Below are 19,388 nucleotides of genomic sequence, written 5' to 3'. Positions count from 1 at the left end.
GCAGAGTATGATTACTTTTAAGTAGTTTCCTTCTCCGTATTCCCGTTATTTCCGATTTGACGAGAAATATTAGACCTGAATGGGATTAGTGCGATGAGACAGGTGTACAATGTGCTGATTCAGCATATTTACTGACAAGCTACTTTATATTACCCTACTTGGCTGGTTTTCTGTTATCTTTAACTTCCTACAACGTTAAGACGATCATATCTAACTCCAAACTCCTCTTCAAATTAGGGCATAACACATATGAGCACTTCAATACTTCGATCCAATTATCATGGCTGATTTCTCAACATCTTCAGCCACCGAGGAGAGGGTCATCCGTATGTCAAGCCGGAAACATGAGGCACCTTCTGACGATGTGGTTGAACCGTCTGCAAAACGAGTACGAACATCTTCACCTGTAGTTTGGAAGACACTTAGTGAAGCTCGAGTACAATTTTGGAGAGATAATGGAACCTGGCCGACAGAAGAAGAAGAGATGTCAATGGAAACGATAGAATCGTTTCGGAATATGGCTAAGTATATGCATGCCCAAAAAAGAACCCTAAGTCGTAAAGGCTCAGATGCTAGTTTGGATATAGAAACATCTCCATCTGAATTGCAAGGCAGTCTAAATTCCTAGGAAAGGAAGAATGCTCCATATATACATCCATATTTCGAATTACAAATGGAAGAATTTGGTAGTTTTATGGACGAATCCCGTGAAGGCATTACTGCTGAGAGTAAAAGGCTTTGTGATACGCTTCGGAATTCACCACAGCTACCACCTGAAAATACCCTATTCTCTGATGATAAGTTTCTTCAAAAGACTCTCTCAAATACGAGACGTGCAAACAAGTCTAGAGTGGTTCGCGACATTGCACAGCCCATTGTTCCCTCAGCTGAGATATTAGCTTGTCTCGGAGCCGATCACTTAAATATTCTCCTCGAGACTACCAATGAATGTTGGATCAACTCTCACACTTTTATCTACCCCTCTGGTTCACGTTCTGGTCTTCGTCCACAACCAGATTTTAGTCTTGGGTTTAAGCGATCGGCATTCAGTTGAGAACAGCTTCAAAAATTACAAATTTTCATCGGCGATCCACTTACTGATATCTCCTGGCTGGCTCCAACATATAATATGTATTTCCCGTTTCTTTCCAGCGAGGTACAGTCCGCATCAGGCGATGTTAGCATAGCAGATCGACAAAATGCTTACACTCAATTTATTGCCTTGGGAGGTATATACAAACTCTTCCATCTAGTTGGTCGAGAAAACGAACTACGTAGGGAGATTAATGGGTTTTCGATATCTCACAGCTATGCGGATGTGGGAATTTGGGGCCATTATATCGTGATTGATGGAGATGAGACTAGATTTTATCGTCATTTGATTGCGCCTTTTAGTATTCGGCCTACTTCTTGTCGAGATGAGAGATGGACGGCTTATACTTTTGTTAGGAATATTTATGATCTATGGGTTCCTCGACATTTTAGAAGAGTTTGCTCGGTTGTTGATATGTTACCGCTGGATTTGAATTGATGTCTTGGAGGGGGATTAGGAATTTATTTCCTCATGATTAGGGATGTCATAGTGGTTAGCTGTAGATGTTTGTAGCTAAGCTGATGAACGACGGAAACTAGATTTTCAACTAAGTGTTCAGAATTATCCCGGCTGAGAGAATTCAGATTAAATCCAGCAATACCGAGAAGAAATTATATTTATTATTTAATTAAGACCCGACTGTGTTTCCCGAGATATTTGTAAAACATATCAAATATTTATTTCTTAAAAATATTACAAATATTAAATATATTAGTGTGGATTTGATATCAATATTTAGATACCCGTTTATTAGTTTCACGAATTAGTTTTAATGTTAATTCATTATCTCTTCAATTGGGCAGAGAGTTTGATTTGGAGATATTTATAAATAATATAATGGTTCATAATAATATGATTGGATTATAAGATTGTGTATTTGGATAAGATGATCTTAATAGAGTTTTTGATATAGACTAGAGCTCTATTATTCGTAGTTTTAGTAGTATTTAATTCTTATTAGGGTGGTTTGATTTTCGGGAAGAATCGGAATTAATGTAAGATTACTATATTATGAAATGTATGTACGTTTATATATTTTTCAGTTTTGTAAGATATTATTTAGCGTATATCTAGTATAATTGATGTAATAATATAAACAAAACAACCCCTCTCCTCCCCTCCTCATATCTCCACCACGACTACCCCACCCTCTCCTCCTCCCCTTACAAAACCTCCCGCCTCCCCCTACAAAACCTCCCCAACCCCCCCATCAACCTCCCAAACCCCCCAGCATCCCCCATCCCCATCCCCTCCCCCCTCAAAACCCCCTCCCTAATCCACCCCGCCAATTTCCCCACCACCCTCTCCCCCTTATACCTCTCATCCAACAACAAAATCCCCGCCCAATCCCCCCTATGTCTAATCGCCCTCCCCACACACTGATTTACCGCTCTCATACACACATTCTCAAAATAATCTCTCGCTTCGCCTTTAGCTTGTTGGAGGATTTGATCTCTTTGTATTTTTTCTCTGTTCTCTTTCTTCTTCCCATTTCCCTCCTCCTCATTCCCATTCCCATCTTTATTATTACTCTCCTTCTCCTGATAAAAAGAAGTCAATCTCTCCACAGCACTCTCCTCAATAAATCTCAACCTCCTCTTCCATTCCGCCGTGTGCATATTCGGAAATGGTAATCCGACAATCATGACGCATCTCCCCAGGGCATCACTAAAATTAATTCCCTCGCTTAGTTTTCCTCCGACGACACTAAATAATAATGCTCCCTTGCCCTCCGCGATACTCTTTGCGTAGGCTGCTAGGATGGTTTCGACGCTTTCTTCTTTGGATTCTTGGAAGATTGGTTTTTTTTCTGAGAGTCTTTCTAGTATTGTTTTTCCTTTTCCTTTTTCGGTTCCAGTTGCAGTTGCAGTTGCACTTCCAGTTCCAGAACTCGGTATCGAAAATCGATAGAGGATTGTAGAGAGGAAGTTATAAGAAGGAAAAAATACAACCACGCCGTCTGGAACTATCGTACAGACATTTAATAATACCCTACCTAGTTCATCCATCATATCCGTATTTCCTCTATTGGCAAATGTCCATTTAAAAGGGATTCCAGTCGGACCTCTGGATACTGTACTGGCGAAGAGATGAGTCTTGGGAATGACGTGGCCGCAGGATAATGTGGTGATTTTATGCGAGGGGATGGAGGGGAAGAGGATTGAGGTGTAGTCTGAAAAGGGGGACATGGTTCCGCCTGCTAGGATAATGGCTCGAGCGGAGCTTACGATGGATTCGAAGTGTGGGGCGGGGTTGAGGAGTTGGAATTTCAGGGTTATGAGGTCGGGAGAGGGAGATGGAGATGTGGATGTGGATTTGAGGAAGAAGAGTTGACCTTCGGTTGTTGGGTGGGTGAGGGCGAGGAGGAGTGAGGTGAGGGTGTGTAAGATGGGGGTTGTTGATTTGGGGGTTTCTTTGTTGTTGTGTGGTATTGTGGATGCTTGTTTTATGTTTCGTGTGTGTTCGGTGTAGGATTCGACTTTGCGGGCTAATTTACTTTCTTGGAGATATCGGATTAATTTAAAGAGATCAATTTGATCGGCTCCTTTTCCGGCTAGAAGTTCTTTCTGATCTACTACTCCATCTATTTCCTAACCAATTTGTTAGCACATCCACATCCACTTATCTCTCAATACTTCTTCATCTTCCTCATATCCCACCACCCTCATAATAGAACCCACAACCAAAAATGTAACACATACCGTCCCCTCCAACCTCTTCATCAAATAACCCATCAAACTATCCACAACTCTTATAGCCTGAGCCACATAAATCCTATTCTTCCCCTTCAACCTCTTAGCAAACTTCATGAAATAATTACCCAACATCTCTTTCGCCAATTTCAACTCCTTCAACGACATCTCCGTCCCATAAATCCCCGCTATCGCATCCATCAAATTATGCGCTTCATCTATTATCACAACATGTCCTTTAAGACTAATACCCAATGCTTCTCTAGCGCTTTTTTGCAAAAGCAAGGGATAGGGAAGCGTAACGATTTCCGCGGGTTTGATAGCAGATCGTGAGGCATAGTATGGACAAATTGAGATTTCTTTTCCTAGAGCTCCCATATCTTCGATATCGCGGATGGTAGCTAATGCATGATCGCGAAAAGTACTGACGAGGGGCTTATTATCTTTATTTGGAAGATGAGGACATTTGTGTTCTTTTGGGGTTGAAGATTGTTGAAGTTCGGCACAACGTTCGTTTATTGCTGTTACTGAGTTGAGTTTATTTACTTTAGGATTGATGCAGAGATTTTTGCGTGAACCGAGGGGAAGGTGTCTGAGGTGTTCATGGAGGTTATCTTTATCTTTTTCTGTGGTCTTTGATGGAAATTCTTCTAGTGGCATGGGTGACGGGAACTCTACACGTCGGAGTTCGTTAATGAATTGAGTTAGCTGGGAATGAGTTCTCGAGCAGTAGAAAATCTATCAGATGTTAGTAGTTGATCCAAAATCACTGAGGTTTGTTAAAACCTTCATCTCATCATCTGGCTCCTCTTCTTCCTCTTCTACTTTCTTACTCCACATCCCTATACTCTTCTTTAACTCCAACGTCTCTTTAGAGAAGATTGCCTCGTCTCCAGTTTTCTTCTTCCCGCTACCACCAATCTCCCCATCACTTTCCCAGTCCTCTAATAAAAATTCGTCCTCATTACTGCCATTACTTCCTCCCACGAGATCTCCTTCCCCATCTCCTCCCACCTTCCTCCTCTTCCCACCCCTCATATTCCCATTGCCATTCCCACTCATCCTATCCCTCTCACATCTCTCCCTCTCCCTAATCCTCCCCAACTTCCTCTCCATCTCCTCCCTCCTACCAATCAGCTCCCTCTTCTTCCTCACCTTCGCCGCCTCAATCATCCACTCCGGCTCCTCTGAATTTTCAAACCCATCATTCAAAATCCCCTCAAATTCCTTCCTCTTAAAATCCCTCAACCAAGTCAAACTACCACAAATCAAACTCAGACTCTTGCCCGTACCCGTTGGACTTTCTAGAATCCCGATTTTTCCCTGTTCCAAAACATCGTATACGGTTTGCATGAATTTTTCTTGGATTGGATAGGGAGTATATGGGTGATGGAAATCTTTCTTGTGGATTTTAACCTCTCCATCTGGACTATCATCTGTGAGATCCATCACCTCGAAAGGATGGGTTTCACCAAAGAATGCCTAAGCGAATGATTGATGGGATCCGGATTAGAAGAAAGATTGACGGAAAGTAGATAATTCCTCAGATCTCGCAGGTATTTTTAGAACTAAGAGAGACGCGCTTTGTTTAAAGTTCAAAACGCGAAGTCACGCTTTTTGGCGTAAAGTGAAATGAACGATGTAACCTTTTTCGTAGTATTTATTTCGGCCAAGGTATTCTTGCAGAATGGATTGTGCTGATGAAGTTATGGATAATATTGGAGAGGTCGAGTTGTGGTAATAGTTGAAAGTTAACAAGTACCCGTATTTTATTTACTATTCTGATTGCACTTATCTATTTCATTCACGCCTAGGGAAAGAGGAGTGGACGCTGAAATACAGCAGTATTGGATCATGATATTGGATTTACTAATAGACAAGTCTAGAGCAAATCTAATACGGCTGCCGTGAGAACAAATATTCAATCATCGAAAAGTCATGTGGATATTATGCCATGCCTGCTATCTAAAGTTACACTTATGATATCTATGCTATCCACTCATCTGTGCATATCATTTTCCACCCTTCCACTCCTTCCGCCAGAAGTTATGTAAAACTGTATTACAGTAACCAGCTTATACGATCGTCTCCAACTCCCTAGCATAACCAAGCGTATTCTCAATTGCTGTCATACTAACTTCCTTCTCCTCGGCTACCTCTCCAGCCTCCACACCACCCTTTAACTTTTGATTAGGGAAGTATATCCGGCCATCTTCAATCAGCCATCCTCTATGTTGCGCAAATTGTATTACTGCTCCTTCTGATGGTAAGAAGAGGAGATTCTTTGTAGATGAGATGGGTATGGATGGGTATGCTGTTTCGGATGATGAGGCAATTTCAGAGCGAATTTGGTTGATCAAGATCTGTTGGTAAACCGTTAGTGACTTGTAAACTTCGCAGTAATAGCCCATCCAATCTCGCGGCTGATAGACAATGAAAGGACACAGCGCAACAACAAAACCAACTCACCTCACTGAAAACTCCATACTCCTCACTGGGCACTTTACCGCCCTCCATCGCCCTCCAAACCAAATCATAACTACCTTCCATCAACCATCTCTCCAACTTAATCGGATATCCCAAATATTTATCCTCCTCAACCTTCTTCCCACCATTCTCACCCCTCAGCTCCAACCCCTCCAATTCCGTATGAAAGCCCGCATAATCTCCCTGCGTCAACAACAACAAAAGGTATAATCCCGTAATCTTGTTCTTCTCTCCCGAACTCTTAGCGCTGAAGTTGTCGGCTGGTAGCTCGTAGTATGGGGTTAATTGATGAACATAACGTGTGAAAGCAGCTGGATCTTTTGCACGAATAGAAACCAAGGCACCCGTTTCGAAGACTTCGCGAGCAAGAGATAATATAGACGATGGGGTTGATGCTTGAGGAGTCAAGGCATTTAATTTGAGAAGTGTGAGTTTAGCTTTGGAGAGGAGTGATGAGCTCTCTTGGTAGGATGTTGATGGGGATTTGAGTTTCTGGAGAATTGTTTGAAGATCGCGTTCTGACATTTTGATCGTTTCAACTTTTGGATGGTTGTATAATTGGAGAAGTTAGAGAAAAATTAGTTCGTTAACGTGGTAGGGCGAAGATGTTGGTATGATTTGCCAGGTGTAATATGAAGCTTTTGGAGGTGACAAGGTAGCTATCGAGCCGCGTTGATGGAAGCAACCTTACGGCGCTTAGTCATCATATTTAGCCTGAGGCTGGTCAAAGCGCATCTTTCGACGGATCGCCTCGCATCTGAGATCACCATCACCTGATTGACTTCCATTTCTGGACTTTGTACAACTTCAGTTCGAACAACTAGTGGAGGAATACATCTATAAATCTATCCCATTTTTCTGTTGCGCATCTCATCTTGCTGATTCCCGGAAATATACAATTTTTTGTTTTGGTTACTCAGGAAATACAAACCAATCAAAATCTCATCACATCACATCACATCATAATCAAAATACTCGTCATATCATAATCTACAAACTTCTTATTGTTATTTTCATTGTCATTCTTGCTTCCTATCATTCATAACCATTCTAGTATGTATGCAGTATTTGCAATGATCTTTTACCTTTTGCTATGATTATATCGCCTCAAAAAAACTCCCCGCTTCCCAATTCAAGAAAAAACTAAAGCAAATTTCCATAATTCCCAAATTTCCGTCGTTACCCTATTATGCAGAATTGCAGAGAAGGCAAGTAAAAGCAATGAACTTTGTAATTGACTCCAGATGCATTAGAAGGAACCAAGGTCAAACTTTCTATGATACAATCGTAATATGTTCGGAGATGTGTGGAAGTAGGTCGGATGTTGATTTTTGGTGTCCGAGGAGAATTTTAGGTGGAAATCGAATAACCAAAGGTACAAGAGAAGAGAAGATGGTAAATCGATGTATGTGTCAAGAAGTCCGAAAGATCCAATGGTCAAGCGACAGTGCCAATTGAACCCAAAAGTGCGGTTCAAATCATCGTCCACCAAACATTCCATCGAGGCCACTGCCGTTAGTCTTATTTGCTGGAATGCTTCGACCACCACCAACAGCGCCTAAGCTTGGGCTCTTGTTACTTCCAGCGATGTTCCAAGGGCTGCTTCTTTTCTGACTTCTCTCATCATCATCCATGCCTTCCATATTGAAAACGAAATCACCCTGTTCTTCGTCAATGGGTGTGGTAAATCTGCCACTGCCACCAATACTAGCAGAGCTAGGTTGTCTATCAGCCGAAAAAGCCGATCGACCCGAACCAATGGGAGTAGTAATAGTGCGCGTTGCCGATGATGAAAGAAGGCTGGGATCGCTACCATTGGATTCGGCTCTGGAGAGACGAGTTCGCTGAAGTTGTTGTGAAATGATAGACATGGAAGTTTGGCGAGGTGGAGATGCAACATTTGACAATGCATCACCAGATGTATTAGGACGAGCAATTGGTCTTGAGCTAGGACTTGCTCCTTCATGAAGAAGAGAGTTCCGAAGTGGAGAGCCTACATGACCAAATACTGAAGCTCGAGAAATCTCTTCTTCCTTGGCTTTTGGTTGAAAGTAGGCACCCCATCTAGAAGAAGGGCTTCCGTTTGATGGAGAGCCAAATTTTGTCGGGGTATCATTGCTCGGGGTACCTGTTCCACTGTATGTTGATCTTACTTCATCATAAAATCCCCGAGATGGCTTTGATTCATCGTAGGCGGCCCGAGAATTTCTTCTAGCTTTCTCTGCTGGTGTCATAAGATCATGGAGAGCTTCCGGTAGTAAATCTTCTTCAAATGAGAAAGCCTCTGACCAGTCTAGCTCTTTATGCTCTCTTGGAAGGCTTGCCGATATAATCTTTGGTTTGGTCGATCGCTGAGAATGCATGGTGCGTTTCCCAAAATATTCCTCGGATGGCGGAGATGATGCGATTCCGTTGAATCGATCCCTAGTGTCATCTCCAAATGCAGAGCTATGCAAGCTTCTTAAGGCGTCTGTTGGCTTTCCTCCACCAACTGATGATGGGGGAGAATCAATGCCAAACTTCGTAGGAACTGAGGATGCTACTTTTCCATGTCTTGCAATCCACGATACACCATTACTATCGAATGAAGCTGGCAAAGGAGCATCCAAGACACTTAATCCTTTGGCAGCAACTGGTGAAAGTCCAAGGCCAAATCGATCCATCATATCATCTCTAGGCGACCCATAATTTGAACCAGGATGCGATGCATAACTCGTATCGATCGTCGGAATATTGATATCAACACTTTGCTGTCTGCCAACCATAGGAACAAATCCATCCTCTTGTGTTGTGAAAGGGCCATAGGGTTGACCATATGGCGATGAGGGTACACCCTGGGCCCGAGCGAAAGAATTTGTTAAAGCCGAACCTTGTCCATGATAAGGATCTGGGTTTATTCGTCCTCCAAGATTCAGAGCCGGTGCCATCGGTGGCATATTTGCTTTATAATTGATCCGTCTTCCATCAGGCAGAACGTGTATGTTTGCGCATTTAGGTCCAAACTTGCAATTACCCTTCGCAGACTGTTAGACCCCTAGTTTCATTCTGCAAATGAGGCCACATACCTTTGAAAAGTATTTGCAGACATTGTCAGTTGTACTAGCTAGATCGTGACTGAATGGGCAAGCTTGACCAGCTATAGATTATTAGTTCAAGGCTCCGGTGATGACCTTCTTTAGTTTGTAATGACGTACCTTGACAAGTACCCTAAACAATTCACATCAGCACTCATTCCTGCTAAAAGACAGAAGCTCGAATCTTACTCACCTGTCTAAAGAATTTACACGGAACATGGCCGGTATCTATAAATCCCGCATCAGAACTTTAACTCCAACAACTCTCCGGAAGCTTTGGATGCTCACTTTGTCTAGTAGGAGGACTTCTTGCCACCCCATCCGCTCTAGGAGAAGCACCATTGATGGGACCCGATTGACCATTTGCAATATTCAAGCTACCGGTGCTCATATGCCGAGGGTATTGATTGTTGGAGCTGCTGCCATTTCGCATATGCGGCTGCGGCGGTTGTGGCGCTCCGTTACCCAGCATTGTATCCATGCCCAAAATATGTTGATAGAAATCTAGTCGAACAGGATTAAATGTAAATATGGTTGGAATTTTGTGTTGTTATTAGAAGGTTGTTGCGATCAGCGGGGTACGAGTCCAGTTGAGGTGGGGGTGTTATTGTTTCGAAGAAGGGTGGTGTCTGAGAACAAGAGGAACAAGAGGAACGAAAGGAAGGATGTTGGATTTATTATTTTTGATTTCTCTATCTTAGCTCGTGGAGAAAAAAGAGGCGAGAAGGATAAGGAAAGGCTAATAAATGGAAGAATTAAAGGGTATTGTGAAAGTAGTAAGCAAGCTTCTGATTGATAGTCTTTTATTCCCTCGAGTCCTTGCCTGGTCCTCAGATGTAGAAATAAAAAAGGTAATTGATGCTGGTAGATATTTTATCTTCAGTCCAGGTATAAATATAATATGATATGATACGATCTACCTAATATGAGGCAGAATGGCTGTGCAACATGAACTTGGGTATTTAATCAATTTTAATGATTTGAGGCTGATTTAGTGCCCTTTCTCTAAGGGAAACAGCCTTGTTGTATAGAGTTAATGGTAAAAATCTCTGAAATCGAGTGATCAAGAATTTGTGACTTCCCAACCGCCAATCGAGGTCTGGATGATGTGAATGTATGATTTTGCTTGTGCTTGATGAGTGTGTTTCGTGTGTTCGTCAGTATATAGGGAGTGAAGAGTGCGATGGTAAGATACTTGAGCTAACAATCTCATGTACAAGTACGAGCTAAATAAGGTATAATTGTTCTTTTGAAGAAAGCTCGAGCCTTTTAAAGATGCATGCCAGACCGCTCGTTGATGAACTCTTTTAGTAGATACGAATTATCGGTAGATTAGCTGTGCAGGTGGAAAGAATGAAGGGGATGACGCGATAGGTTTTCACTTTATGATCCGCTGATAATGATAATTGCGCAAGTATCTTCGAGGATAGCAATCACGTCTCGATAATATAGCCGAAGGAGGATCTGGATCTGGACTGGTCCTTTCTTCTCTCCCCTCTTCAAATCTCATATGATTGTAGAGAAGATGCTTGCTGATTCTGATCTTTGTCAGTGAAAGGGAGGGACGTTATACTTTAAGAAAACGACATCCTCTTTGCATTTGAGATACTTGTCATATGCACTCGAGTACGTACTCTCCTTCTCGGAGTAGCAGGGAGGAGGTGATATGGACCATGAACCAAAGCTTCTGCTTATTGATCGTATCAATGAGCAGGGAATGATAGTTTCCTACTTGGGTCGAAAGCAAAAGGTCCCCGGGTGGCGGCATTTCGACACTAGCCGTAGCTCTCTCGCTGTCCTAGAAGAGGAATCCGGTGTCTAAACGCGCTTCATCAATTATATTATAAGTCTCACTGTACGTCTCAGATAATTACCCTAACTCATCATTTTTCCTCCCGAACTAAATATAGCCACACCTAAAAATCTATGATGAAATGAGAGCTCGTGACTCGATAGATTGACGATAAGATTCTCCTATCATTGTTGTGTAGCCGTAGCTTAAGATTCCAGAATTCTTACCCCTCACCACCTTCCACCCATGAATCAAAACATGACCCGGAGTAACAATTTACTACACACTAAAGAGATGTAACATTCTATATACCATGAGGTTTCAACCTTGCTTATGATCCTCAGAAGGTTTTCCATCAGCTGCCGTTATCCCCATCTTATAACTCTTTACAGTGCGAAATCACCAGTGTGTCGGAATGCACGAAATTATTCCAATTCTCTCCCCATAGGGTCAAGCATGAATCAAATAAGCATCCAAGAAAAATAACTAAAAGGAAACATATTAACATCATTGCCTAACAAGGTAATTGCCATTTGGTACACAGGTCAGAATCCCAGAGCCGCTGATAGCGCAGTTGGTGTTGTGTTTCAAATTCACACACGGATACGAATTTACCATCCATCCATCTAATAAATCCCATTCGAAGAATTCCCATGATAGAAATTGATGGTTCATGACCAATGATTCACAGTTAGGGAATTTCCCAGGCCTCTTGTTTCTCCTGCCTACACATTTCAAGCAGGGCTTACCTTTCTTCATGTATGCGGAGATAAGAAAAAAAAAACTTATTAAGAGCAACGCGAGTACCCGATGAATTCCAACGTATCCGATCACCTACATCATTTATTCAATCCGGGAGGCACCAAGAATGACGGGAGTTATCAGATGATACGATCCCCCTTTCAAAATCTATCGGCCGAACCCGTTCTCCTCATCTAAGCGACATGATCATTCAACAATACCTACAGATACTTGTATACCTTGTAGGTAGGTATATATCAAAATTCGAGATGAGAAACTCCGAATCCCGCTCTTAAATTTACATTCACATTGTCAAGAATCTTTCATGATTCATCGGCCACATCTTATTCTCATCCTCGTCATACATAGTATTCCACACCATTTTCCCCTCATCATCCCATCTTTCATCCCACGACTCCCACTTGGAGCTACATCTCTCATGATACTCCACCACTCCTCGCTTCCAAACTCACGGAATTCTTCTTCCAAGTTTCAATCTCACGTCCTACAACTTACAGCCAACAGCTACCCTTTACCTAGTTATCCAAAAAGCCATCGTCGGGGATTAGCCTTACGGTATCACATGTCACACTCATACCCCTCTATGCGCAAACGAACCAAGATAATAAATGAACCAAGAAATGGAAAGAGGGGAAACATGTTCACATGGTATTACCATCCCAAAAATTCTCCGATACCAGCGGCATGTATAACGTCGGATGACGTGCCGGTGTCGGTACCGTGTACCGTACCATATCTGTACTTTGAATGTTCCACGCGGGCGAAATAATAAGAGTGAACACTTTGAATACGATGGTCAGCACGGTACTTGGTATCCTTGGGGATAATGTGATGTATCTGATGTAGGTTGGGAGAAGAGACAGTATTATTATAGCAAAACTAAGAAACTCTGCCGTGATAAACATTTTAGCATCTATTACCTACTCAAGTACCAAGTAAATGATTAATAAACTGGAGGGTGGTGACACACGAGGGAGGGAAAGATAGTAACCATTCACGTTGCCTTGATCACCATAACTTAGCGTGCTTATATAATCTAATCTAAATCTACTTGACTCAACCCCCAGCGAATAGAAATAATAATAAATATCAACAACACAACCACACTGAAATCTTTCTTCAATACAAACTTCGAACTTCGTTGTCATTATCATTGTCACTAACATTTCTTCAACTTGCACACACTAAAACATCAGATATGACTTTTAAGATCTTGTTTCTGACTAAGCTCCAACATAAAAGCATCACAGATGGATTAACATTCCAAGCCGATCCCACAAACTCTCACACCCACATCTAGTATCTACTACACTACACAGGACACAGTGTTAACAAGTTTATCATTCTCTACTCTAAAGCGACAATCTTTCCACAAATTATGTAACAAAAATACAATTACCAAGCTGATAAACCGACGGCGCTGGCTTTACATCTTCTAGCAAGAGACTAGTCACCACTCGCGGGGACTGGACTGAGATGACCTTGATTGATAAGTCACGTGTGACTAGATCAAGACTAGGACTAGACACATTGTCAAAACGAAGAGAAATGTATTCTTCTTTTCTTTATTTTTTCTCTTTCTTTAAACTCATACATAATACAAGGATTTTCCTGCTTGAACTTGGGGGATTTTTCTGCTTCGTGCCATATTGTTCGTCTTTCATAACATGCATGATGAATTATCTTCAGAAGCTAGTTTTCTTCTTTCGAGTGCGGGAGAGACCTGTTGAATCGACAAAGCCTGTTGAATCGACAAAGCCTGTTGGATCGACAAAGCCTGTTGAATCGTCAAAGCCTGTTGAATCGGCAATGCCCGCTGAATTGGCAAAGCCCGCTGAATTGTCAAGGCCCGCTGAATTGTCAAGGCCCGCTGAATTGTCAAGACCTGTTGAAAGTTTAAGGCCTGTTGAATCGTCAAGGCCCGCTGCATTACCTTCTTCAATTCTCAAAAATGTCCCAGTAGAGATATTATCAGACATCATGGACTTCCTTCCTTTGGAGTCTGCTGTAGCCTTCTCCCTTTCCTGTATGCACCTCGGACGCTTGCTCGGGACTCAACATTTTTCAAGAATATCAACCTCGACTAAAGGAACACTAGCGCTGCTGAATCTCCTGGCCCTCGATTTACCAGATCAGGTTGTCTGCTCTGTCTGCAAGAGACTGCACCACATGCAAAACCTGCTCAGATACAATTGCATTACCTACGGCACTTCTTCGAAGACTCGTGCGTACAAATCTTTACGATTTCCAACTTGTGTGACTCAGGACCGCGACAACGAAAGTTGGATAATCACTGAACTTTTTGGTGAAACTGCTGTCAATATGGCTTTAAAAAGATGCCACCAAAACCCGAGGGATAAAGAACTATTGAAATTTATGTCACACCATAAAGCAAAGATAACCAATTGGGGAAAGTATTTGCGGCAATGGAGAGAAGAATGCCGTATTGTTCAAGGTCATCTGATGCATAGGGTACAAAGCGTATTCATCTCGCGCGAATGTTCAAGTACCGCGGATTTTAAACCACCTTCAACCGCCTCTGAGAATATATGTCCGCATATCAGGTTTCAAACGAGCTTGAAATACACCGGGTCTGGGGTGAGAAGATGTCACAAATGCCCCACAGAATACCGTATTGACTTCAAATTTTTTGAAGGCCTTGGATGGGCCAGATTCTTCACGAGGTGGAAGGATTTTGGGTCCGAAGGTGAATCGCTCTTGGCGCAACATCTTCCTTCGAGAGTAAAATCGACAGTAGAAATCTTTAGAGCCATCATTGAGGGTCAAGTTAGCGTGCGGACTACAGCAGAGGTCCGAAGTCAACTAGAGGTGCAACATCAGGAAGGGGACTTATCTTCTGCATTCGAGGAGAGCAAAGACTTCAAATTCTACTCACTGCTAACAGCAAAAAATAAGGCCGAGTTGTTTCGATTTCGAAAGTGGTACTGGGAAAGGTAACCTAGTCGTCATGAAGATGTTTTAGCATATGTGCAGTTGACAAACAAAATTGGACGGGATGGATGAAGAGCTCGTCTTGGCTTCACCCGAAGGCTACTAGTCACCAGCACTGACGGAGAAGTGCAATCTTATCGCTGGTGATAAATATATTTGTATTAATAAGAGTATGATAAGAATAGTGCTGTTAGGAATAGTGTCGTTTTAAAATGTCGGATTTACTCGTCACCGATGGGATCATCGCGGGTGAGTCTCTCGAACTCATCGCTGTATTGGCGGGCTTCTGCTTCCGAATTGGCGTTGTTTCGAATGGCCATCATTCCGATGATCTCGGAGCAGATTCGAATTATTCGGGTTTCGACACGAATCCGTTGAAGCTCACGGAGCTCCGTTGAGCCTTCTGCAAAAGGAGGATCGTGGGCCAGGCGGATGTGGTGGATGTGGTGGATGTGGTGGATGTGGTGGATGTGGTGGATGTGGCGGGGTCGGCGGCGGCGGCGAGGGCGGCGAGTAGGTGGTGGAGGAGGCGGAGGGGGAAGTGGCGGCGCGAAGGGGAAACGCAAGCCCATTCTGTCAAAGAATAAAGGTGCGAGAAATAATGCCAGTATGGCGGAAGTGATTGCCATTGCGGCGAAGAGAATTTGTGGGAAAACCATTTTGATATTGTGTCAACAATATCAGAGAACTTGTCGCTTTGACAAGTGGGCTTTTGTTTCTTGGTAGGAAAAGAAACAGAGGAAGAGGAGAAAAGAAAAGATTTAAATAGAGGATTTTGCTCTTCCGTCACTCTTTCCACATGGTTGCTGGCTTCTTAATTGCTATAATGGAAGGAAGAAATCTATCATACTATGTAATCTTACCTGTACCTTCTATCTCTTGCGAAAGATAGCTGATGCTTCCTGCCGCAATTGGTCGGTCGCTTTGCGAGGAATCTCGTAGTATGAATTCGGATTTTCCATTAAGAATAAGACTTCTGCTTTTGGAGATGATCGCGGAGATTGATGTGTGATTGGAGGAAAGATAGGATTGTTGGATGAGGATTAGTTCTTCGTTCTGGCTTTTTTGGGGGTTGGGTTGGATTTGGATTTGGATTGGATGGAGAGGGGGAGGACAAGAGAGAAGGGAGGGGCGAGAGAGAGGGGAAGGGCAAGAGTGAAGGAGAAAAATAGGGAAGGAAGGAAGGAAGGAGAGAAAGAAAGGGGAGCGCAAAAGCAAGGTGTGTATGTGTATCCAGGTAAAAAGGCGAGTTTAGGAGAATGAGAGAGGGTTTATATGTTAGATATGGAGATAGAGAGACATCGTAGTGGTTTTAGGAGCGGAGTTGCATTGGAACTGAAGATCGGACCTCGAGAGCTGAGAGGAGAATTGTAATAAATATAATATCAACGGAATGGAATGGAATAGAATTAAATCAGAAGATGAGAATACTAGATAGAACTAGATAACCTTTGGGTTTGTGGATACAGAACCTGGAGTATGCACTGTAGAGTTTGGACTATAAATAAATATACCAGAAAATAACCTAACCTTACATGATAATTTATAATAACTCATCAAAATAAATCAATTATTATTTATCTATCCATCTATCTACCTGGGTACATGGCGTTATTTCTCCTATTGTTGTTGTATATTGAGGGTACTTAATTGTTCCAATTGTGGTTTGAGAATGAGAAGGTTTTGTGTTTTTGAATTCTTGAATTCGGGTGAGAGATTGGAGATGAGTTAGAAGGCTGGATTTGTGTGGAAGTATAGATTTGTTTGAATGATCAACTTGTTTTTGAAGATTTATGGATTTTTTAGATATGATTTTGAGAGGGGAATTTGATTTATTGGGCCTGATTCTGGTATATCTTGTGTAGCTAGGTAGGTATTATATGATTATAATTTACAGTTTTGTAAGCTATTTACTATGGAGATGTTCTGGTATTTGACAATTCTCAAATCGAGGTAGAAGAATCTTTCGCTAGGCTAATGAAAAAGATAGGAGTATTGATCAAGTACTAAAGATAGAGCAAGATGAAAACATTATTAAAACTTTACACCGGGTCGTCGACATATGGTGCCTCCTGTTCAAACTCTCCATTATTAGGAAGACCAGCATTATTGACCAACCTATCTGCCACATTTAATCTCTTCTGTTCCTCTAACTTTACCACCCATAAAGCTGATCCAACAGCCGAAGTTAAAAGGAAAAACATTGAAAGCACCGGCACAAGTTGTAGGAGTAAAGCAACTGTTCCAAACCTATTTACTATTAGCATCTCACTATAATTCATATATAGGAATAACAAACCATGTGTATTTCCACTTCCTGCTATTGATTTCCCTTTTCCTCTCCTTCTTCGTCAGACCTCGTAATTTAAAATACCGCCAGTGATGTAAAGGCCCGGCGCGAGCACCAGTTAGGATTAGGAAGAAAGGCGTTCCAATTATAGGTATGAAGTTAAGAGGGAGGAATATTATGAATTCTGCTATTTGGCGAAAAGAGAAAGGGGAGTAAACGGCAGAAGTAGTGGGTTTCCCCAGCATCTTGACTTCATTCGGAGCATCGCGATGGAGTATTCGAGATGGCGAGACGAGATCTATAAGACCTTCTTTAATAAGTGTAGCCTATGATCTCGTTAGTCCTGTAGGTAGGATAAAAGGGGTTCATACATCGAAGATATCCACAAGCGTCTCATCTACCAATAATGCCTCAAACAATAAAGCAATTATAACTTGTCCTTCGCCGAGGACCAGAAATGCTGCATTAAACCATGCGCCGGGTCCATGCCATATTGCTAGAAATGCTACTTGCGGCAGATACGTAAATGTGAATAGAAGACCGAGAACAACAATTGAGGTTATGGTTAAGGGGATCAATCGTCTACCAAAAAGAGGGTAGAATTGACGATCAGTCAAGAAGTACCAAATACCTTTGAAAGGATAGAGAAAGGAGGCGCTGACTACGCTTTTGATAGGTTGGAATGCGATACTTGGATCGAAACGAGAATTCGGCATCACTTTGATGCTTTATTGGTGTGTTTTGTCAATTTGTGTTATCAGACAGTGGAATGTGGAAATATAGATGTGGAATGTAGATTGAGATTGAAGATTGTTGATTGTTTATTTCTTATGTTGTTGTTTCTAATTAATTAACAATTGTATTAGCTCGGGCTGTACATCAGTATCTACTAGGTAAAGTTCCCGCGACTTCCCCCATTCAGCCCATTCAGCCCGAAAAGTCGCAATGACGCAGTACATAATCATGATTATGTAAGCGATCGTCATGTCATCGCCAAGTATGGGGAACACTACTGCGAGGATGTTTGAATGTTTGGTGGGGCAGCTGCAGAGATCAGATCAAAGCATTGTCAACGGTAACAAGGTTGGAGTTCAATGATTTCTTTCTAGAGCTTTTGTTTATATGCAAAGAAGTGGTTGTTTATAGGTACAAAGAAAGGTAGATATGCTGTGAATATGTAGGTTCATTCCTCTGTTCTTTCTTCTGATGAACAATTGTTTTCTTCAAGCACGACATCACTTCCCCTCACCAAAACAATCAGAAATATTACAAAGTTATCTTATCTCTAACATTATCTATGTAGGATTGATACCACGATCCGTCTTCGTCGCGCAATTCACACCCCCGATGCATCCCTCGTGAAACGAATCCTCAAATCTCATCCCAATCTTCTTCATAACCCCGATTTATCACCTCATGGTCTCTCCAACACATCTCTACATCTTGCCTGCTCCCTTGGCCACCTAGATGTTGCATCTCTCCTCCTATCTCTAGGTCATGAGTCCCTATCTATCTCTCTCAATGAAGAACATCAGACGGCTCTCATGCTCGCCGCCACCGCTGGGCACACCGACATTGTGAATTTGCTCTGCATGCAGGGTCCCGCTGTATCCGGTATCCTAAGACGCGATGTGAGAGGTCGAGATGCAATTATGTATGCCAGTCGTGGAGGTCATGATACCTGCTTACAGATTCTTCTTACATTTGCTGCAATATATAAAGATCCGAAAGAAGTATTAGCAAATTCCGACGTGGATGGAAATACGGCGTTACATTTTGCGAGCAGTAATGGACATATGTTGGTACTGAGAACATTGTTGGCTGCAGGGGCGGATGCGGAGAGGAGAAATGTTTGGATGTGGACGCCGATTGCATACAGCTCTACTATACAGGCAGAGGTATATTTCAAAAAGTTGGTGAGTGAAGTTGGGAAGAGGAAGGAGACGGGAGTGGAAGTTAAGGCTAGTAGTACCTCTTTTCCCGGGTTTGGGAGAGGAAACAAGAAAGGAGCGGGGGTGAGGATTGTTGAAGTTGGGGATGAGTGATACAATTATGATATTGCGTGGGTAGCAAGCGGAACTTGATGATTGATGAGCCAAGGAAAATAACGATCATGATGATGTGGAGGGGTCGGAAGGCGAATGGAGGAAAATATGGGATATGGAGTTGGGATTTTTGACATGGTGATTTGTTTGATCATGGCTTTTTGCGAGAATTTCTTTGAGCAATGTCTATTTTTGAGATA

At 42.3% G+C, this 19,388-nt stretch overlaps 8 protein-coding genes across 8 annotated transcripts; 2 read left to right on the top strand and 6 right to left on the bottom strand.

Annotated features, from left to right (window-relative positions):
- Window positions 1-280: 280 nt before the first annotated feature.
- Window positions 281-1,054, top strand: SS1G_07916 (hypothetical protein; the record flags this gene model as incomplete). Its single annotated transcript, XM_001591240.1, has 2 exons — window positions 281-388; window positions 629-1,054. The coding sequence occupies 2 exons, from the start codon at window positions 281-283 to the stop codon at window positions 1,052-1,054; spliced, it is 534 nt and encodes a 177-aa protein (XP_001591290.1).
- A 1,202-nt stretch (window positions 1,055-2,256) lies between these two features.
- On the bottom strand, window positions 2,257-5,235 carry SS1G_07915 (hypothetical protein; the record flags this gene model as incomplete). Its single annotated transcript, XM_001591239.1, has 3 exons — window positions 2,257-3,684; window positions 3,796-4,460; window positions 4,620-5,235. The coding sequence occupies 3 exons, from the start codon at window positions 5,233-5,235 to the stop codon at window positions 2,257-2,259; spliced, it is 2,709 nt and encodes a 902-aa protein (XP_001591289.1).
- Window positions 5,236-5,861: 626 nt separating this feature from the next.
- SS1G_07914 (hypothetical protein) lies at window positions 5,862-6,798 on the bottom strand (the record flags this gene model as incomplete). Its single annotated transcript, XM_001591238.1, has 2 exons — window positions 5,862-6,149; window positions 6,256-6,798. The coding sequence occupies 2 exons, from the start codon at window positions 6,796-6,798 to the stop codon at window positions 5,862-5,864; spliced, it is 831 nt and encodes a 276-aa protein (XP_001591288.1).
- A 953-nt stretch (window positions 6,799-7,751) lies between these two features.
- On the bottom strand, window positions 7,752-9,819 carry SS1G_07913 (hypothetical protein; the record flags this gene model as incomplete). Its single annotated transcript, XM_001591237.1, has 3 exons — window positions 7,752-9,287; window positions 9,339-9,409; window positions 9,636-9,819. 3 exons carry the CDS (start codon window positions 9,817-9,819, stop codon window positions 7,752-7,754), a joined length of 1,791 nt encoding a protein of 596 aa, XP_001591287.1.
- A 3,767-nt stretch (window positions 9,820-13,586) lies between these two features.
- Window positions 13,587-13,880, bottom strand: SS1G_07912 (hypothetical protein; the record flags this gene model as incomplete). Its single annotated transcript, XM_001591236.1, has 1 exon — window positions 13,587-13,880. One exon carries the CDS (start codon window positions 13,878-13,880, stop codon window positions 13,587-13,589), a length of 294 nt encoding a protein of 97 aa, XP_001591286.1.
- Window positions 13,881-15,074: 1,194 nt separating this feature from the next.
- On the bottom strand, window positions 15,075-15,512 carry SS1G_07911 (predicted protein; the record flags this gene model as incomplete). Its single annotated transcript, XM_001591235.1, has 1 exon — window positions 15,075-15,512. The coding sequence occupies one exon, from the start codon at window positions 15,510-15,512 to the stop codon at window positions 15,075-15,077; it is 438 nt and encodes a 145-aa protein (XP_001591285.1).
- A 1,383-nt stretch (window positions 15,513-16,895) lies between these two features.
- SS1G_07910 (hypothetical protein) lies at window positions 16,896-17,859 on the bottom strand (the record flags this gene model as incomplete). The annotated part of the gene is made up of 3 exons (XM_001591234.1): window positions 16,896-17,103; window positions 17,153-17,469; window positions 17,515-17,859. The coding sequence occupies 3 exons, from the start codon at window positions 17,857-17,859 to the stop codon at window positions 16,896-16,898; spliced, it is 870 nt and encodes a 289-aa protein (XP_001591284.1).
- Window positions 17,860-18,127: 268 nt separating this feature from the next.
- Window positions 18,128-19,188, top strand: SS1G_07909 (hypothetical protein; the record flags this gene model as incomplete). The annotated part of the gene is made up of 3 exons (XM_001591233.1): window positions 18,128-18,218; window positions 18,290-18,320; window positions 18,447-19,188. The coding sequence occupies 3 exons, from the start codon at window positions 18,128-18,130 to the stop codon at window positions 19,186-19,188; spliced, it is 864 nt and encodes a 287-aa protein (XP_001591283.1).
- Window positions 19,189-19,388: the final 200 nt, after the last annotated feature.

The sequence above is a fragment of the Sclerotinia sclerotiorum genome, genomic scaffold (genome assembly GCF_000146945.2).
Source record: "Sclerotinia sclerotiorum 1980 UF-70 scaffold_10 genomic scaffold, whole genome shotgun sequence".
Lineage (NCBI taxonomy): Eukaryota > Fungi > Ascomycota > Leotiomycetes > Helotiales > Sclerotiniaceae > Sclerotinia > Sclerotinia sclerotiorum.
This window is presented reverse-complemented; position numbering and strand designations above follow the sequence as displayed.